We start from the raw sequence: 14706 nt of genomic DNA on the forward strand, positions 1-14706 counted from the left end.
CAAAGCATAGCCCTATTGGGCAAGGTTTAGAATGAATAGCAGGACAGTAGAGAGAGAAGTAGAAAGAGGGTCAATAGACCTTTCTGTACAGTATAATACATATGTCTGCCAACAGCAGGTGTATACCGTCTTAGTGGAGGGACGCCTGGCTGCCAGAATAACATTACAAACCTCGGGAGGAAGGTCAAAAGCCATCAACTGCCGACGCTCAATCTCCACGCATGAAGGTGCAGAGTTGATAGGTTCGGGTGGAGAACACTCCCCTGCTGCTGCAGCAGAAGATCCTCCCGAGAAGGCAGCCTGATCGGAGGATCGATGCTAATCTTCAGAAGCTCTGAATACCAGACTCTCTTCGCCCACCCCAGAGCCACAAGAATTACCTGGGCCCAGTCGCTCCCGATCTTCTTCAGAACCCTGGGCAGGAGTGGTATGGGCGGAAAGGCGTACAGCTGGCCTGAGCTCCACTCTCGACGAAAGGCGTCGCCGAGCGATAGCCTTCTTGGAAACTCCAGCACGCAGTACAGCTGACACTGCACATTCTCTTCGGAGGCAAACAAATCTAACCAAGGTTCTCCCCATTGATAAAAAAGACTTTGTGACACCTCCAACTGGAGACTCCATTCGTGATCTGCTAGGCATTGACGGCTGAGTTTGCCGGCCTGGCTTCAAAGAACCTGCCAGGTGTTGAACCATCAGGGTTACGCCCTGCTGTTCCAGCCATGTCCAGAGACGCAGGGCCTCTCTACAAAGGGTCCACTACCCCACTCCGTCCTGCTTGCTGCAGTACCACAGGGCAGTGGTGTTGTTCGTGAACATCTGCTCTAGCTTCCACTTGACAGAGGTAAGAAATCCTTTCAATTCCAATTGAATCACTCAGAGCTCCAACAGATTTCTGTGGAGCCCTGACTCTGTGGAGCCCTGACTCTGTGGAGCCCTGACTCTGCCGGAGACCAGTATCCCCTGCACCTTCCCAGAAGTGACGCATCTGTCACCACTGTTAATTGTGGTTGGGGAAGGGAGAGGGGTCTGCCGTTGACCCAACCACGGTTCGTCAACCACCACTGCAGATCTCTCACAGTTCCTTCGGTGAGGTTTCCTCGATGCTGTGCCCACTGGAACTGCAGGTCCCACTGCAGAGCCCTATATGCCACCTGGCATTGTTTACCAACAGGATGCAGGAGGCCATGAGGCCCAACAGCCTCAGTGTCAGTCTCCCCGAAATCCAGGACAGAGACAGAGGCCGAACCATCGGAATCATAACTTGAATATCCTGGACTCGCTAATCTGGTGGATATGCCACAAATCTGACCTGTGTCCAATACTACCCCGACGAAAGGGAGCGTCTGAGAAGGTGTCAGGTGTAACTTTGGCAAGTTCATAGAGAACCCCAGCGAAATGCAGGAAGTTTGCCGTATTTACAACAAGGGGTGGTAAGGGACAGAGTCTCTGAATTAAGCAGAAAGCTCTCACCCAGTCAAGAGATCAGGGCTAGGTCCAACACCGTTTTTTAGCTCACTGCACCATCCCAGTTTCAGAACCTGGCTGTATGCAAATTAGTCTGTTCCTGTCCCAGTGCATGATGGGAACAGGGCAAACCAAACTACAAAAGCCAATTCTTACACTGGGAAGGAAACAAGCTGAAGGCTGAAATGCCAGAAACCGGTCCCCGGTTGCTTGTCTCCTTTCTGGTGAAGAATTGGCTTGGTAGTTTAGTCTGCCCTGTTCCCATGATGCACTGGGCCAGGGACAGACTGATTTGCATATAGCCAGGTTCTGAGCTGGGATGGGGCAGTGAGATAAATAACGGTGATGGATCAAGCCCTGATCTTTGGACTGGGTAAGAGTGGTCTGCTTAATTCAGACACTCTGTTCATCACCACCCCCTTTTCTGAATCGTTTTTGGCCACTATAGGTGTGGCAGGGTATACTCAGACATGAGTCCCTTTCTCACTGCTCCATCAGGATTCAAGCAAGCTGGGCCGAAGACGGCTGAAATGCCAGAAACCGGTCCCCGGTAGCTTGTCTCTTTTCTGGTGAAGAATTGGCTTGGTAGTTTAGTCTGCCCTGTTCCCATGATGCACTGGGCCAGGGACAGACTGATTTGCATATAGCCAGGTTCTGAGCTGGGATGGGGCAGTGAGATAAATAACGGTGATGGATCAAGCCCTGATCTTTGGACTGGGTAAGAGTGGTCTGCTTAATTCAGACACTCTGTTCATCACCACCCCCTTTTCGGGAAGTTTGCCGTAGTCAGAAGGTGGGAGACGACTGCCTGGGGCACGGACAGCACCAACAGCCAGTCGTCGAGTTAGGGGAAGGCTGACACCCCTAACCTGCGCAGATGAGCTGTGACCATCGCCATCACCTTGGTGAACACCAGAGTGGCACTGGTAAGGCCGAAGGAGAGCACAGTAAACTGAAAGTGCTCACGGCCTACCTTGACCGCAGTTAATGCCTGTGGCCCAGAAGGATGGGGATGTGAAAATATGCATCCTGCAGGTCCAGCGCTACCATCCAGTCCTCTAGGTTAGGGCAGACACAACCTGAGCTAAAGTGAGCATCTTGAACTTTTCCTTCTTGAGGAAGATATAGCGAAGATCTAAAATGGGCTGCAACCCTTTGTTCTTCTTCAGAATAAGAAGGTAGAAGGAAGAACAACCACTGTCTACTTCTGAAACCTGGACCCGTTCTATGGCTCCTTTGGCCAAGAGAGTTGTAACTTCCTCCTGAAGCAATTTCAGATGATCCTCCGCCAGCATTTCCTGATTTGGCAGAATGGGAGGAGGAAAAGAAAGGAAAGGCAGATAATAGCCCTCCTGAATGATCTGCAAGACCCACTTGTCCGATGTTATGGATCACAAGTGGGGGAGATGGTGACGAATTCTTCCGCCAACTGGGGTAGTGTAGTCTTGCAGACTCAGACTAGGAGGCTGCAGCTGTCGGGGGCAGGGTGACCGATGGCTTCTAGCCTCCATTCCTTGAATAGAATGCACTGCGTCCACGTACGGCTTGGGCAGTCTGTGCAGGATGGATAACTGGGATAGGGATGACGAGGCTGGAAACCCCTTCCGTTGCTGCAAAAGGAAGACTGGCCACGAGGAGTAGAGCAGAGGCCCAAGAATCTGGCCGTAGCTTGAGATTCCTTCAACCTGACCAGAGATGAATCTACCTTTCCCCCAAAAAGACGGGTTCCATCAAAGGACATGTCCATGAGAATGGCCTGGACATCGCCCGAGAAGCCAGTTGTCCTAAGCCAGGCGTGGCGCCATAAGGCCATTGTCGTTGAAATAGATCTGCCAAGCGAATATGTTGTATCTAGGCCACACTGAATGTAGAATTTTGCTGCAATCTCTACCATCCTTGACTGTTTGGGAGAGCACAGTCGGGGCCTCCTCTGGAACTTGTCGCAGCACTTGCGCAACCGTCTCCCAAAGGGAGTGGGAGAAACGGCCCAATAAGTATGCAGTATTCACCGACCGCAATGCCAGGCTGGAAGAAGAAAACAATTTCTTCTCAAATGTATCCAACCTCTTGTATTCCCTGTCCCAAGGGGCGGATGGGAACGAGCCCTGGTAGGTAGAGGCCTGCAAAAACAAACGCTTTGGGGTGGTGTGTTGGCTGAAGAACTTCGGATCACCCGGTACTGGGCAATGGAGGCGTGCAACCGTCCTATTCACAGGAGCCCCTGCGCTAGGCTTGGAACACATGCCTAGAAGGACGTCTGTAAGTGCCTCAATAAAGGGCAAAAGGGGTTCGGAGGTGGAAGTCCCAGGCTGAAGCTCTTCGGTCAGGGGATTAGTCCTGACTTACACTGAGGACAGCTCTAGTCCAAGGACCTCAGCTGCCATTTTTACCACCATGGCATAGGATGCCAGTGTTGGCGGAGTGAGCATGCCAGTATCTGGAGAAGTGTCCAGTCCACTGGCCTCTCAAAGTTCCCCATACCAGTCCAACTGCTCCCTGATGTCATCCTGGTGTTCCAGAGGGTCCATACACCCCTCCCATTCCTCTCCTCAGCCAAGCACATCCTCAGAGTGCTCAGGAAACAACATAGAACCCCTGGGTTCAATCGACGTCGGAATCGGCGTCGAGCAACGCAGTTTCGACTCTATGTCATCGGATGGGGCTGACACCGGCGGCGCCGCAGGCACCGACTTTGGGTCCAACACCAGAGGAGGTCACGTTGGCACGACCAACGTTGACCCGGATCCGATCCATGAGGCCCCACCGGCGCGGACAGCATCAAACCTGATGGGACCTCTTCCGACCCCGCGGGCTCACCAACGGGGTAGGCACGCTCAAATACGCGGCGCATGGCCTCGTAATTTTTTTTCATTTGAGCAGGGGTCGCTGCACCTCCCGGAAAGGGAGGCGTGAAGTCGACCCAGGCTCCAGCTCCGCAGAACTGTGCCTAGAACGTTGATGCTCCTTACCTCTCTCTTCGGTGGACGACAGCAGAGGTGCAGATGAAGTCAGCTTGGACTTCATCTTCTTATGCCTCTTCCCAGAGTGTCCTGTGGACCTCGAGTGGAATGAAGAGGACTTAGGGCATCAGGAGCGTTCCCGCAACCTCCTTTTCTTTGATCGGGAACGAGGCCGCCGCCGAGTCTCACTTGATGGTGTCGACTGCCAGGCCGCAAGGAGTTTCATCCCCCCTCCCTCAAGGCCGTCTGAGAAAATGCCCAGCAGTCCAAGCACGACTGAGTCGTGGTCATGCTCGAGACACCAGAGGCAGGGGAGGTGGGGGTTGGTTACTGACATGTGGTGGCAGGCATCGCACGGCTTCAAACCTGTCTTCCTCGAAGACATCCCTCACACACAAAGTTGGAAATTGTTTTCCGAATTCAACAAAAGTCGAGAAAAAACCTGTCAAAAAGCGACAGAAAGCAACTCATCCCGGATCAGCGCGTAACTGGTGCGGAAAGAAAGAAAACTGACGTCCACGCGTCTGGGTGGTGCCTTTATAAGCACGGCTACATCATAACCGACGCAAGGGGTATTGCTTAGCATAAGTTTCGGTATCCAGCCTGACGCTTGGGAAATTCAAAGGTAAGGAATCTGCAGCTAGAAGTCTTTGTCCGACACTTAAAATGGAGCAAGCAAATGGGAAGCCTACTGGTGGGCTGAAGCCCACAAAGTATATACAACATGTCGCAAAGAGACAGCTACAGACCTGCCAACTTCAATAAAAACCTCAATCTGTGTGGAGGGGACGAGGCCTCAGACTGGAAATACCTAAGAGGCCATTTTACCCCCAAGTCCCCCCCCACCCCCCACAAAAAAAGTAGAAGCTTGCTGAGACTTTTTCCGTTGTCCTCGGGTGTTTTCACACCCATTAATGGAATGTGGCAGTTGAAAGCCTCTGTAAACGTAAAAGATGATATCCTTATACCATGGAAGAGCAACTAGATAACTTGCAAGATCTACATCGAATAGATTAATTCTCTTACTCCTTATCTTAGTTTTACAAAAACAATATCGAGTACGGAACTTTCATTTTTGGATTTGTCCATCATTATTGAGGAAGGAAGACATACAACCATAAACATACAAAAACACTGATTGCAATAGCCTCCTAATATACTAGTCACCACCCTAGGACCCACATGGGTAACCTCCAGTTTGGCCAATTCTTGGGGATTCGCTGTAACTGTAGCACAATCACAGACTTTGACGAACAAGCTATGTCTTTGACAGACAACCTGAGACAAAGGAACTACCCTCAACATATTATTACCCTGGCTCTGAAAAGGGCTAGGAATAATCATTGTGAAGCTCTTCTTGAGACTAAAACAAAAGAGCCTGACGACACACTCACCTGCGTGACTATCTACACCCCCAACTCTAACATAATCAGAAAGATCACCCACAAACGTTGGGGCATTCTACAAACTGGCTCTCTTGATATCCCTATCCCCAGGTTCTCTTTTAAACGCACCAGCGATTTGCTAGATATGTTGGTGCATACTAGACCAAAATCTTCATCACGGAAAGAACTGCACCAGGGACATCTTAAGGATTTTGGGGGCCCCCTGTTCATACAGCTTTCAATGTATGATCCAGTTTAAGCTCTTTCAGGCTCTCTTTGGCCAAGTCACTGACAGGGCACAGGCACACTGGTCCACATTGTAAATGTGTTACATGTAATATTCAAGGATAGTGATGTGTGTTTTCAAAATTGTAACACAGCAGCACCTCACTAATTTTGCAAATAATCTAAATAACACCCTCCCTTTGCTAATACGTGAGCTCCTATTTTTATCTAAAAGATCCTTTTTATGGATGTTGGATGAAACAAACAGCAGTTCTCTGCAAAATGTCTACAATAGACTTAGACACATCATCCACATTAACAATAAATTAAAGGAAAACAGCATTTAAAACAATCTGTTTAAGAATGACTCAAGGTCATCAGGGCAATACTCTCGTCAGAACAAAGCAGGCTCTATCAGGGGGCCCACTGAAAGGCTGGGTCTCTGGGCCAGAGCCCACTTTGCCTATGCCTTAACACGTCTCTGAACAGCACAGCCTACGGGATTTGCCAGCGGAAATGGGCCATCATCCTTGTGGCAATTCTTGTGACTGCCACTTGACAAAAATCAATCAAAGAGATAATGTTGGACAGTACTTACACCTGGACGTTAATGGGTCCTACAAACTGCAACACAAAGAACTGCATCTATATGATCACATGCCCAAGTAGACTCAAGTATATGGGCATGACCACAAGACCCATTAAAAATCCAGATAAATGAACACAGAAGTGACATAAGATATAGAAGGATAACCACTAAAAAAAGTGCACATTTCCTAGACGTGAACCCCACTCCGATGACATTGAATGGGAGGTTCTGGAGACATGGCATCATGCAAATAAAAACCCTTTCCTTTAAAGAGAACACTCGGTGTTCCGCCTGCAGCTCCACATTACTGGCTTTAACAATGACATCCCTTGGAATGTACTAGATCAAAACCGATCACTCTAGTATGTTCTGCTATTATACACTAATCAAAATCCATCACCCCAGGATGTCTTGCCCTTGATGCATTGTTTGACACTTTTTAATTCAGTGTGCCCTGCCGGTTTTGCCCGTTACTACCTTTACATTCCTACTATTAAGTGTCACACACATGACTTTATATAGCACCTCCATTCATCTGGCCCCCTTTTTGGCACTGAGCCAGCCCGATGAGCCTTACCGACATTTCCTTGCTTCCCCCATAATACCACCCTCAACACAACTTCATTAGAAATGGCAGTGTCTTTTTCGAGCCTCATTTCCTTGAATTATTATCACTATATTCTGCTGGTGATAAATCAATCTTGTTTTTAGCAGAAACAGGTTTGTTTTCAATATCACACTTTGATATATTATCACTGTCTGTGAACTTTTGTTGACCCGTTTTCAGTAGAAAAGGGCATGTCCAACATGGTGACCTCTCTACCCCTGGATCCGCAACTCCTACAGTCGGTTAGTCTCTGTGCAGCACATCTGCATGACACGTGCACGTTTGAATGCGCCTCGCCCACAAGTGCAGATCCACTGCAGACGCAGATGGTGGAGATTTAAGCCACAACCTCCCCTTCAAGGACAACTCCAGGATTGCAGAGATGGGGTAGGTCAGCAGCAATTACCATGCTTGACAGAGTGAGTATGCTTTTTTTTGTCCCAGGTCCTCTGCTTCCAGTAAATGAGGCATTGCTGTTGACTACTTTTTATTTATTGATTTACAGAGACAGCACAAAGTGCGGTTATCCCTGCAATACCTAGGAGGCATGTATCTTACTCCGACAGAGTAGGGTAATATTTAACAGATAACGTACTCACTGACCTTCGCGATGTTTGACACAGTTTAGAGTGACCGTTTGACTTTTGTTTTTACTTGTTATGCGTTTGTTTTGTCCAGTTTGTCATTCCTTGTGGTACCATTTACAGGGAGTGGTGCTTGCGATTATGAAGAAGTTTTGGGTCCAAGTTGAATGCTATCATACTATATACATGGTATATTTACTATGTTAATACCCGATAAGAGATGCCAAAATAAACATACCTCTCTGTCTACTTTCTCAATGTGATGCAATTGTAGGTTGGAAAGGTTTTTTACAAATAACTTTGCAATGCTATATGGACGAACATTTTTTATTAAAACCTTGAGTTAAAAACATTTAGCATGGTTTGTAACATCTGACTCATTTAGTATTGAGGTTACGAGTGCTTGACATATGAGTATTGGATTTGGTTGTCTGAATGTACACCCAGTGTACAGGGGAAATATATTGTGGTTACAAAGGGAAAAATTAATGATTTGACAGTGTTTTATGGAGCTCTTTCCCTTTGGATTGTGGGGTCCCTCTCATTGCACTTACTTGAGGACCAAAAAGCACAGAACCTGAGAAGGGTAAGTTCATGAGCTTCAGTTGGGTATTGTTTTTAAATGATGGGAATCTTAACCAGGAAATATCTTTTAGTGTTATACCTTGGCAGCACTCTGACAAAGCCAGGCCTGTAAAATCTTTAGGAAGGGTTCCTGCCACTAGTGGAGGAAGACCTGCGCTACCTTGTGATGTAGAAGCCAGTCATGATCGGCCAGAAGATGCAGCCGAGGTAGATCTGGCACTCATGGACTTCACCAGATGGTTGATGACCAGAAGGGGGGAGACGTGTGGCTAGTAATCAACACTATATAGGTAACTGTAATGTTCAAAGTATGGCTCGGAGTATTGAATAATTGTTGAAGAAAACATTCACTTCATGAGGGAAAACCTACAGGCCAGGTAGTAGAACTATGTTCAATTAATCTGAGTATTTAATGTTGTACTATGTTCCACTGAGGTGCAGGTCTTTTGAGAAGTACTAGATTACAGAAGCATTTGTTTTATTTTGATTTCTCTACATAAAGTTTTAAAATAATTTTAGTTAACCAAACATAACAGAACTCATTATAGTGATGGCTAGTCCCTTATGGCGTATGGATATTTGGCTATAAACAAATAGTGATGCACGTTCTTATAACACACAAGCAAAACTCATATCAGAATAATGCAAAGCATGCAAAATAATAAACACACCGGTCCTTCCTTGAGATAAACAAGTACTTGCTCCCATATCTTCTGGTTCAAACTGTCTTCATTGATTAACCCCTGCTGCTCTGGGGTCAATTTGTAAGGTTCTACTCCAAGTTCCTCTTCTGATAACTTTAAGATTTTCGGCTGTGAAACAGGCTCATCAACCTCCACTGAAAAAATACAAGACACTTGATCAACGTAAGAAAAGAAACCATGAAGAAAAGTTCCAACAAACAGTTACTAACTTTGCAAAAGGAACAGTTGTTACTATTATCTTAAAAAGGAAAGTGGCTTTCTTAACAATTACATTGCTGTCTGCTGAAAAGGGTTAACTATCTCCTTGAAACGCAATACAACCAGCAGAAACAAGGCAAAGAAAATGTTTTGTACTGCTACAGGAAACAGCAAATGAGCACCCTGTAGACAGTCTAGTAAGAGCACCATGATCCGGACAGTGGCATTGTGGGGACCATTTTGTAGGCTCTGTACAATGATGACATTCTATCCACTGCATCTTTGGTTTTTCAGCTGATTTAAAATCTCTAGAAAGAAGAGTCCTTTTGGACAGGCTTCAGCTCGTGGCCTGAGTCTGATGCAGTTCTTTAACAGCTTAAATCATTGCTCTGCAAGCACGCTCAGCAAACTCAAACTGGTCCATTCTCCACTCATTCATCTGCACTATTAGATGTGCTATAACCCTTCTCCTGTTTAACATTTACACTAACTCCCCACTGTTCATACTAAACATGTGTCGATTGAAACCTGGATGCCATCCATCTTACTGCAACTCCTCCCTAAAAAATAATAATGAAATCCATATACAAATATTTTCTGCCTGCAAAAGTACTGATCTCAAGAATAAATAATTCCATACTAGATTAAAGTGCTCGATCCCTTCTTCATTTAGTCTTTTCTTTTATACAAAGTCAATCACACAGTGGATTCGTATTAAAAAATATATGTACTTAGTGTGTTCCATGATTCAAGATTTAGTGAAAGAAGAAAAGCCAACATGTGTTTCTCAACTTAAACAATCAATTTGTCCCTACTACAAAGCTTGTAAAATTGCTAACGTGATGTCCACAGAGAGGTCATACAATATCATCGACAAGTGCCTGGTCAGTAGAATCAAGAGTTAAAGTGACTGCAATTAAGACAAAGGGGGAAGAATTTAACGTGAACAAGAAAAGAGAAAGTGTTTGAATTTATATACATAGGCATCACACCATTAGTCAGGACGCTTCTTTGATACATTAAAGGCAAAACAGATTTCCACGAATGAGTTTATGATATTCCATGAGAAAATGGCTTGTTACTTGCTACAAGGGATGTCAAATCACTGCACACCTGCATCACTCACGAGGATTTATTTATTTTATTTATAAGGTTTTGTATAGCGCGAACGTGACCCACGAGGGTATCAGACCGCTTTACAGTGTACAGTATAAAACATAAAAAGATTAGGTAGTATACAAACATTTGGTATTTGTCATTATGTATAAAAGAAGTATGTAGTATATGGATAACATAGGTGACCTGTAGCTAACAGAATATTGCACTATATACAGTTATTGAGCATTAGGTGGTTGTGATAATAAACATACTTATATATTCTCCTTCAGTCTACCATCGGAATGTGGTATATGGATAATATAGGAGACCCGTGGCCAAAAGAGCATTACATTAAATACAGTTATTGAGCATTACATGGATTTAATAATAAACATACAAATACTATTCTCCACCAGAGGTAAGCAGTGATAAGAGGATCATATAGGTGACTCAATGTCAGCATATGATTAAGTCTTAGGACGTGAATTTGTTCATTAGTAGTGTTTTTACTTCTTTTTTGAATGCGGTAAAGGAAGAGATTCCACGTACCCATGGAGGTTAGAAGTTCCAAATCTTTGGTACAATCCCTGAGAAAACCCTGCAACCAGTTCTCTTCTTACGGAAGGATTGTGTTTTCAGCAGTAAAGTACTCGCACTTCGTAGTTGTCTGTATCCTCCCGACCTTTCTAGCTTTAGAGCGAATTAACTGGGTGTATTGTTATGTAGTGCTTTATGGGTCATGCAGGCAACCTTTAGGTGTATTCTTGCCTCGTATGGCAGCCAGTTCAAAGCTTTCAGGGTCAGAGAGATGTGGCTATTTCTTTTCGTTCCTGATACCAGTCTTGCCGCAGCATTAAGTGATGCCCTCAGCGGAGCTAACTTGTATTTGGGGAGACCGCAAAGAGTGGTGCTTCCATAGTCTGATCTTGGTAGCACTAGAGCTTGCACTGCCATTTTTAGGTCGGCCTGCAGAGGAAGGGTTTGAGTTTCCTTAGTATACTCAACTTGTGATTAGCTCCCTTAGTTGCATAAGTGATGTGCGTCTGCATATTCAGGTGTTGGTCTACGGCGATTCCGAGGGATTTTGAAGAGTCAATGATGAGGGGATTACAGTTAAAGGAGGTTAGGTGTTTCAACCATAGGTTTACCTTAGGTGTGTGATTTGGTGGAGAGATGAGAATGATTTCCGTTTTTTTGGTATTCAGCATGAGGTGGTTGTTAGTGAGCCAGCTTTGCATGTTCTGTAGAATAGCATTGAGGGAAGTGAAGTCTTCTGGAGTGGAGATTTTCAGATACAGTTGGGTGTCGTCCGCATACAGGTGATATAGAATATTTGCTGATTTCAATGTGTTCGCCAGGGGTTCCATTAATAAGTTGAAAAGAATAGGTGATAGGGCTGATCGCTGTGGAAATGCCCAGGGTGACCACGAAGGGTTGAGAGAGTGAGTTCTTCATTTTGATTCTTTGTGTTTGGTTATTTAGGAAGGAGAGCCATTGTAACACTGTGCCCGAGAGGCCCATCCTTCGTTCCAATAGGATGTCATGCTTGACCGCATCGAAGGGGGTGGATAGGTCAAGAAGTATCATTAGGCATAATTTGTTGCAGTCAAGCATTTTTAGTATGTCATCCATTAGGTTTTTGAGTGCAGATTCTGTGCTGTGACCTTAACGGAAGCCAGATTGGTGACTGTCTAGGAAGTTGCAATTCTCAATATGGTTGCATAATTGAATTTGTACACATTTCCCCAGCAGTTTCACCAAAGTAGGGATGTTGGATATAGGGCGGTAGTTGTTGAGATCAGATGGGGTGGCGTGGGATTTCTTTAGTATAGGTGTGACCTGCCCTATTTTAAGACAGTTCGGTATAGCGCCTTGTTTCAGAGAGGCGTTTACAATTTTATGGCAAGACCGGAGGCTCCTATTATGCTTTCTTATCTTGCTTTATTACACACAGCAGCCAAGATAAGTAAAAAACTACAGTTCCCAGAGGGCCAGGGGACAAACTGGGCCATGGGACTGAAAAAACGTGAGAATACATTAGCCAATCACAATGAACCTATCAGATAAAGACCCTAACCGACTGCGCAGCTTCCTCTTTTCTTGCTGCTCGCAGTCAGATAAGTGCCTTTATCTTTGCTCTCAGTACTTTTATGCTCTGTATGCATTTATTGTGACCGCTTGTATTATATTTCATTTGTGCCTGTTTAGCGCGACCTCGCGCTAGTTCTTTCGCGCTGTTCGCGCGTTTCTACTCGGAGCTCCGGCGCTTCGTGCTCGCTCCCCCCCCCCCCCCCCGTTTTCAGACGCTCTTGGTAGCGTCTCAGCGCGCGCGTCTTCGCGCGCCTTCTGACCTCTTTCTGGGTTCTTCTTTCCCTCCGGTCACCGTCCTGTGTGTGCCTGCTGCTCCGCTTTGTGCTCCAGCCTCCGTGCCTTTGGAGCTCCGTGTGAAGACGTCGCTTCACGCTCTGCCCAGCCCACAGCTTGTACACGCCCCCGCTCTGTCCATTAACCCTCTCCTACCTCCTGGGTGTTATTTCTGGCTCTCTTGACAGCTGTATCATGGAACGTGATAGTTCCTCAGAGGAAATCCCTTCCCAGGAATCACATTCTTTTAAAAGGGATTTAAATAAATTTATTAATAATTCAGTGGAATCAGCTGTAGAAGTCTCTATGAAGAGAATGTCAAAAAACATGGAAAATTCAATGTTAAGCATCATGTCCAAAATGTTGGCCCAGTCTGCGGGGGAAAGCAGAAAGAAAAAAGTGGAATTCTCTGCTCAATCTCGTGCCCCTAAAAAAGCGTCTTTGATTAGCGAGTCTTCCTCGCATTTGACTGAGGACTCTGTTCCTCCCAGGCCTCCTTCTAAGGAGGGGTTTGTTGGCTCCGAGGGTAAACGCAAACAAAAAGAGAAACATGCAGAGTCTCCTAAGAGAAAATTGGTAATTTCCACTATATTGGACACAGATGACGATGATGATGCTAATTTCGATGACGCTGACCAATATTTTGACCTGTTTGATACTACTGACCCTTCCCCCCCCCTGCTAAATCTCCCAAATTGGATTCTTTTTCTTTTGAGCCTGTTTTTGACTCTGAGGGTTTACCCATGTTTGATCCCTCCACTATTCGTCATCCTAATTCCACCGAATGGTTCCCTTCTCACCATGTGGGAGAATATATCTCTGCCAGGCTGCGTCTCCCTTTGGAAGCACCGGTAAGAGCCAGACTTAAATCCGAATGTCCCAAGCCTTCTCTTCCAGACAAAATTACGATGGTCCCTTCCATCGACCAACCTCTCCTCACTTTCTTCTCCAAGTTCGGCAAGGACCCCCGCAGAGGGGTGGATAAAGCTTGGACCACTTGCCAGGACAAACTATTGGATGTTGTGGGCCCTCTCGCCCGTATCTTTGATTTAGCGGAAGCTGCCCGCTTAGAGGGTTCTGAACTTTCTGCAGATGATGTTTCCATGTGGGCCCAACGCGCCTTCTGCCTTCTAGGAAATGCCAATTCCGCTATCACTCATGAGCGCCGTAAAGGTCTCTTAATCAAATTGGATCCTAAACTTTCTAATCTGGCTCCCATGGATCCTGGCCCCAAGGCAAATGGTCTCCTCTTTGGAGATTCTCTGGTTCGTGACCTTAGTAGATTTGTTTCTACTTTTGCTTCTTTGGACAAAGCCCAGCAAACAGTAAAGAAGGTCTTCGCCCCTCGGGTTTTTGGACGGGCCGGCAGAGGCAGGGGTCGCTCTTCCGGCCGTCCCTACAACCAAGGCTCCAGAGGTTCGTCCAACAACAACCAGGACTACAAGCCTCAATTCTATCCCCAACGTGGCCGCGGATTCAAAGGCAGAGGCCAACGAAATTATCGTCAAAACTCCAACCAACAAGGTAAGCCTTTCTTCTTCCCCTCCTGTGGGGGGTCGCTTAAAACTGTTTCTTCAAAAATGGTGCACACTCAGTTCAGATCCGTGGGTCTTAAGCACGGTACAAGGCTACCTGATAGAGTTCCTTTCTCCTCCCGTCCAAACTTCTCCCCCCCCCCCTCTCGTCTTTTCAACTCTGATGGCATCTCAAATTTCAAACGAGATCGAGACTCTTCTCCTCAAAAGAGCAATTCAAGTTTTTCCCTTCGACTCCTCAGGCTTTCTAAGCTCCATTTTTCTTGTTCAGAAGAAAAACAAGAAGCTCCGCACGGTCATCAATCTGAAATGGTTCAATCAGTTTGTGGTTTACCGCCATTTCAAAATGGAGACCATTTTACATTTGAGGGACACTCTTCGTCCCAACGATTGGATGGTCCATCTGGA

General features: G+C 46.0%; 1 protein-coding gene across 1 annotated transcript in view; it reads right to left on the reverse strand.

Moving 5' to 3' along the window:
- UHRF2 (ubiquitin like with PHD and ring finger domains 2) overlaps positions 1-14706 on the reverse strand; it is a 616766-nt gene that overhangs the window by 68538 nt on the left and 533522 nt on the right. Inside the window, exon 14 of the mRNA XM_086961356.1 lies at positions 9071-9237. Coding sequence (XP_086817482.1) covers positions 9071-9237 — 167 coding nt within the window. The remainder of the gene's footprint in view (positions 1-9070; positions 9238-14706) is intronic.

Source organism: Lissotriton vulgaris, chromosome 3_1 (genome assembly GCF_964263255.1).
Source record: "Lissotriton vulgaris chromosome 3_1, aLisVul1.2, whole genome shotgun sequence".
NCBI lineage: Eukaryota > Metazoa > Chordata > Amphibia > Caudata > Salamandridae > Lissotriton > Lissotriton vulgaris.